The sequence below is a fragment of the Cherax quadricarinatus genome, chromosome 24 (genome assembly GCF_038502225.1).
Source record: "Cherax quadricarinatus isolate ZL_2023a chromosome 24, ASM3850222v1, whole genome shotgun sequence".
Classification (NCBI taxonomy): Eukaryota; Metazoa; Arthropoda; class Malacostraca; order Decapoda; family Parastacidae; genus Cherax; species Cherax quadricarinatus.
This window is the reverse complement of record NC_091315.1, coordinates 40,451,424-40,457,359: the sequence shown is the minus strand read 5'-3', so window position 1 is coordinate 40,457,359 and position 5,936 is coordinate 40,451,424. Positions and strand designations below refer to the sequence as shown.

The 5,936-nt window shown below is 36.9% G+C and overlaps 1 protein-coding gene across 1 annotated transcript; it reads right to left on the bottom strand.

Moving 5' to 3' along the window:
- Nucleotides 1–597: 597 nt before the first annotated feature.
- Nucleotides 598–5,683, bottom strand: LOC128690945 (COP9 signalosome complex subunit 9). Its single transcript, XM_053779739.2, has 2 exons — nucleotides 5,540–5,683; nucleotides 598–866 (listed from the first exon to the last, which is right to left on the bottom strand). The coding sequence occupies exons 1-2, from the start codon at nucleotides 5,593–5,595 to the stop codon at nucleotides 680–682; spliced, it is 243 nt and encodes an 80-aa protein (XP_053635714.1). The 5' UTR covers nucleotides 5,596–5,683; the 3' UTR covers nucleotides 598–679.
- Nucleotides 5,684–5,936: the final 253 nt, after the last annotated feature.

The following is a 5,936-nucleotide window of genomic DNA, read 5'->3' as shown; positions in this document are numbered from 1 at the left end:
TGGATATACTTAATTGTTCAGTATATTTCAAAGAAATTTTCACTGATAAAGTTGTGCTTTCTTCAAGTTTGTATTTATTAGTTTCCATTTTGTCTGAATCCGAGGAAATTTACCCGAAATCTACTGCTCAGTTCCCTTCTGTTCCCCACCAAGTATGCTTATAACATCAAGTGTCAAGGGCCATAGCATGAGAACAAGAATGAAAGTGAGCAAAAATGAAAGTGTTTGAGAAAGTATGAGCATATGGTTGTATAGGCATGTTAGCTTGAATGATCAGAACTTTCCAAGGAGGGAAAAAAGTAAGATGCACTAAGTATAGCAATATAAGCTTACTGTTGTTTTACAAATTATTGATAGAGCAAAGTACATTCATAAAAACATTTGGGCACAGCTGTACTTTTACCAAAATCTAATACATATTTTAAAACAATTAACCAAACTGCAGTTTGCAAATACATGTACATATATCTTAATATAAATGCACATTACCATTATACTGACATCACCAGTTTTTATACCAGCTGAATTGCTATTTTAGAATATATTTTTTGAAAATGGCCAAGATTTTCTATGCAGGTGACAAAAAAAAAATTATCGTGATGTTTCATACTTTATTCATTTTATTCTCTATCCATTTGTTGGGAAAATGCAGAAATTAAGTTTCACAGTCCTTCTGGTTTTAATTTAGATCTTCATCATCAAAGAGATCATCAAAGTCATTGTGAAAGTCAGCATGAACAGCCTTTTCATTTGCAGTGAGGTCCATTAAGAGTCCCCCTGAGCCACCAGCTTCGTCCAAGTCCATGTATGGGCCGGCACCCTCAGGGAACATCTCATCAGCCACCATGCTGGGCTTCATTCTGTATCTGCGAATGCAAAAAAAATACCACTACATTATTATTATATTCATGGGGAAGAACTACCAGTAAGCTTTTAGGGGTTATTGTTTGGGGAAATAGGAGGTAATCAGGTTTGATACAAGGGAAGAATAACTATTCCTTAGATTAAGAGCCCTTCACTGGCATCAAGGTGCCCCTTCCCTTCACTTAAGGGACAAAATATATAAAAATACATATTTAGCTTATACTCTTAATTAACCCGTAAACGGTCCAAACGTATATATACGTTTTTTCAACACTTGAAAGTATGTAAAACAAGTAGATCTTTTTGTTTTTTTTTTTTTACATTTGAAAATGTGTAAAAAAAACTTTGATCTACTTTTTTTTTTGGCTATACTATTTGAAAATATGTAAAAAAAAACGTAGATCTACTTTTGTAGCACTACACATGTGAACGTAGATCTGCTTGAACCATTTACGGGTTAAATTATGATACTAAATAGGTTTAAAAAAAAAAAAAAATTTAGCTTATACTCTTAATTAAATTATGATGCTAGTGTATATATTCTTTCTACTCTATGGGACTATGGATATATAAGTAGTCCTTTTCATAACACATCAGCCATTTACTAATAAAACACAAATCTTACAATTCCAATTATCCCTCGAAATACAACAACCCCTCTCATTCTCCAGAGTTTAGGCACTGTACCTTCCACCTCCAAACTTCAAGTCTGAATAACTGGTTTACCATTCCAACATGACAGTTAGGTGCTCAAGGGGCCCTGACTGATAAACCCACACTCCCTCTGATTCTATCTGGGGATATTCTCTACCCTTCCTTCCAGCCACCCACTTGGTTAACCCAACTTGCTTTGTGCTTTCTAAATTACTAAACTATCTCAACAGCCCCTTTGCAACTTTTTGAATTATACCACTGAACAATTTTCCAGTTTCTTTACTACTTATCTTCTACATGATAATAAATTCACATGAAACATTGATCTCAAACATGTCACTACTGCCTCTAGCCTCCTAGATGCAACATTCAGGACTATTCCTCATTTAAGGTCTATTCCCACATAAAGTACTGCATTGGCACCACTATACTGTACTCTTGATATATTCCAACTTTTGGATATACAATGGAACCCCAGTTTTCGTCTGGTCCGGTTATCACACAATTCAGTTTTCAACCACTTTTTTCGGTGAAATTCTCCCCGTTTTTGTGCATCCACTCAGAAATAGTCTGTACCAGATGCGTCTGCCTGCCCAAGGGACATGGCTGCTCATACATTCGTGACTCAGTCTGCCTTTGTTACTTGTTCAGTGAGCATTACTCCGCGAGTTCATCCAAAAAATTTCGTAATAAACCCTTGTTTTTTGTGTTTGCAACTGCTAAATAAGCCACCATGGGGCCAAAGAAAGTCCATGGGGTTGGAGGTGAGTGGCCAGGATGTGGAAGAGTTGGTGGATGCCCACAGGTAAATGCTAACCACTGAAGAGCTGCAAGACCTTCATCTGGAACAGCAACAGATTGGTTTTCGGCCGACCTTCTGGAACGGATTAAAGACGAAAACCAGGGTTCCACTGTATATACACTGATAAATTTCTCTCCTTACACACACTTCTCAATATCCCAGTGATCTACTTTTGCTCATGTATTTTTTGTAAATCACCTCATTATCAGAAACCCGTCTACCAAAACATCTCTAAAATATTCTTATTATTAAATTTATGGGGCAACACTAAACTTGTAGGGGGTCATACAGCACCTAGGAAAATGGAAAGCAATTAGGTTTGATTCAAGGAAGGGGAGGATAGGTGCAATTTCTCAGATCAAGAGCTCCCCACCCTTCAGTTAGTTATTTCCTTAATACTCCTCTCCAATCTGACACAATCCTTCATGGTCTAGATTTTTTCTTACCCTTATCTCCTTGCTCTTTTCCATTCTTACTTTATACAGGCTGGCCATTACTGATCCAGCAATCACTAATCCAGTTCCATCACTAATTTTGGTTAGTGTAATTTCAAATTTTCTAATTTGGGGAATGGATGTATGTAGATGAAGATGTAGCTACTGTTCATTATACCGACTCAGAAATTGTGCAGATGGTTTCAGTCCACAGCAACAAGTCAATGGAGGAGAAACCAGTGATGAAAATGAGGAAGATGTGGCAGAAAGTCTCTATTGATAGGTTAATTCAGATGACAGGCAAACTGCTAAAAGGTCTAGAGCAACTCAGTTTTATAAGTGAACAAGAAATAATGAACATTTACATGCTGCAAGATAAACTAATCACAGAAAGGCCAAAATATATGAAACAGCTCAACTTGCAAGATATGCTCCAAAAAATAGCTAAACAGCATGCAACAGAAGAGTCACCACTTGAAAATCTAATGCCTTCAACATCTGCTCACCCAGATGTACTGCCACTGTCATCATTAGTTCCTGATATTTCAGTTATCTTCCAAGATGAAGATGGGAATCCTGATAGCCCTTCACCTCAAGAAGATGGCAATCCTGACAGCCCTTCACCTCAAGAAGATGGCAATCCTGACAGCCCTTCACCCCAAGAAGATGGCAATCCTGACAGCCCTTCACCCCAAGAAGATGGCAATCCTGACAGCCCTTCATTTCAAGACATGTAAATGTGCTTAGTTATAAATTTCAGCTCTTCACTTTGGAAGCAGCAGTGATGAACTTTCTTGTGAAAGTCAAGTTGGTTAATTTTATTAACCAACTTGTTCTGATTTACGGGGTATTTTAAAGGTAGGATGAGGTGGTCAGCTGTTGGGTTAATTGTATTCTAACCTAACCACTCTGTGATCTGGCAAAATCACTAATCCAGCACCCTCCAGGTCCCAGTTATGCTGGATTAGTGACGGTTGACCTGTACTTTCTTTTACACATCCTCTCAAAGTCTACACACCTATAGACTTCTATAGAAGTCTCCCAAAAGTACTGTGTTGTCAGCTAAAAGTAACTATGACAACTCCCATTTTACAGATATTTCATTATATTAGACTACACCTTTCCCAACACACTTTGTTTTACAGCACCCCTTTATAAATAAAGTAAGCTACTGTGGTGACATCATACAAGCCTAAGGCCTACTTTTACTTGAAAATACTGTGTTCCACTTCACCCCTATGTGCCCTAAGTGAGGGCTGGTGAACTTATGCAAAGTGTGTTCAAGGTGGCATGTGAGAACACTGTCTTGTCACACAGTATTCAATGCTGTCCGAAGTTTTTTCTTTTAGCATACCAATACAAATATGTATAAATTATTGCATACTGTGATATCACAGTAAACAGGTGATATAACAATATGCAGAACAACCACTGTGAAAAAATAGTGAAATTCCAAGTGCTTTTGTGATTTCTCACATTATCAAGGAAGAGAAGAACATATAAGTTCTCAGTGGTAATTCTTTCAATAAAGGCTTGTCTTGTCAGCAATAAATACTTGCTATGGCTCATATGCACCCTCAAAAATAATTTCCTCCAATTCAGCAGGGTAATTCCTATCAAATTCCTATCAAACTGAAGCACTTTCACTAGAAAACTTGCCATTATGCAAATGATTGTGCAATTTGAACTTGTGAAACCAGCCTGTACTAAACATGCACTCTTGTTCAAGCCTTCTTTCCTCATCATACAGTTTTAGAGTACTCTAAGGTTATTTTCTTTATTAAGATGAAATTAAGTGGTGCACCTTTCATTGCACAAGCTCTTATGTTCTCTTCATTGCTTTTAATTGAATGAACTGATGCTTCAGTGAGACCACAGGCTCACATTATCTCACTACAGGTGCATCACTTAAGTTTTTCTAATATCTTGGTTTTTTCAAAATATGATGACTTTCAGGCCTAAGCTTCATGCCACTTCCAACATCACATGCATTCCTCTTGGCTGCCATGGTTACTATCCAGACACAATATATGGTGATGAAAACATCAAAAATGGTCAGTGACACAAAGCTGAATATAGTATGGAATGAGTATGCATGGAGAACTGAGGCATGAGAGGTTGTGGACATTAAGTGTGACCAGGTCTCCCCCATAACAACAACATCCTGACCCATAGGCTGGCCACAAAGCAGAGAAAACTCCCATGGTGTTCTATATTTTTTCCCTAAATTTGCACCATCACAAATAAACATCATGGAAACATGATAAAAAAAATTCTGCAATTTTTCAGTGATCATGTAGCAAAAATGTACTAACAGACTGCATCTTAACTGATAGTCTACTGTACACAAAACTGAAGGCATAAAGATTGTATATGTTTATATCATTACCACCAAATTAGAGTGAGTGAATTATATTTTAAACAAACCAGGAGCAATAACAAAGTATGGTATAAAGCATAAAATAACCATAATACTTTATATAAATTAAAAAGTTTGCTGCTCAAAAATCACATGGGCACTCAAGAGAATTTTTCAAAAAACATTATCCACAATTTAGGAAAATATTCTCAAAAAGGTTACCCTAACCTATGCCTCTCTCAGGAAAATTCTTTACTGCTGTGAACACTATAACAAAAGTTCAATGCATTTGCAACACCTGCCATATTGTTTTCCTATCCACCCTAACATATGCCTTTTCCAAATCCACAAATGCAGCAAACAACACTTTACCTTATTTAATTGCAACTCATTTATATTCCCTCATTGTATTTGGTATTCTCTTACCTTTTTAAATCCACCTTGTTCCTCTGTAATCTCACTCTCTCTCTTCCCTTAACCATTTTCTGCAAATAATTATATGTTTAACCAGGTATGCATAGTCAGCACATTTATTCCCTTATTCTTAGTACTCTCGTCTAGTTTCCTCTATATAATGGAGCTAAATATTCTCTGGTAATCATTTGATTATTGTTGTACCATCTGCAAACAGAGTTAGTTAAAGTTCCTGAGAGGCACTGGGGGTCACTGATGTTAATGAGAATTAGCATAGGGCCAAGGATGCTGTTCTGAGGCACCTGTATGTTGACAAGTTAGAGCTGTTGAAGTACAGTATCATCATTAATGATCACATGTTTGTGTCTCCACTAAGATAAGACTATGAAGTACTGTACCAAACAAAAAA

Bases quoted from the DNA above. Each gene is read 5' to 3' on its own strand.
- LOC128690945 (XM_053779739.2), bottom strand. From the start codon at position 5,595: ATGGTTAAGGGAAGAGAGAGAGTGAGATTACAGAGGAACAAGGTGGAT. The intron at 867-5,539 runs GTAAGAGAATAC...TTGCATTCGCAG, and splicing joins AACAAGGTGGATTTAAAAAG to ATACAGAATGAAGCCCAGCA.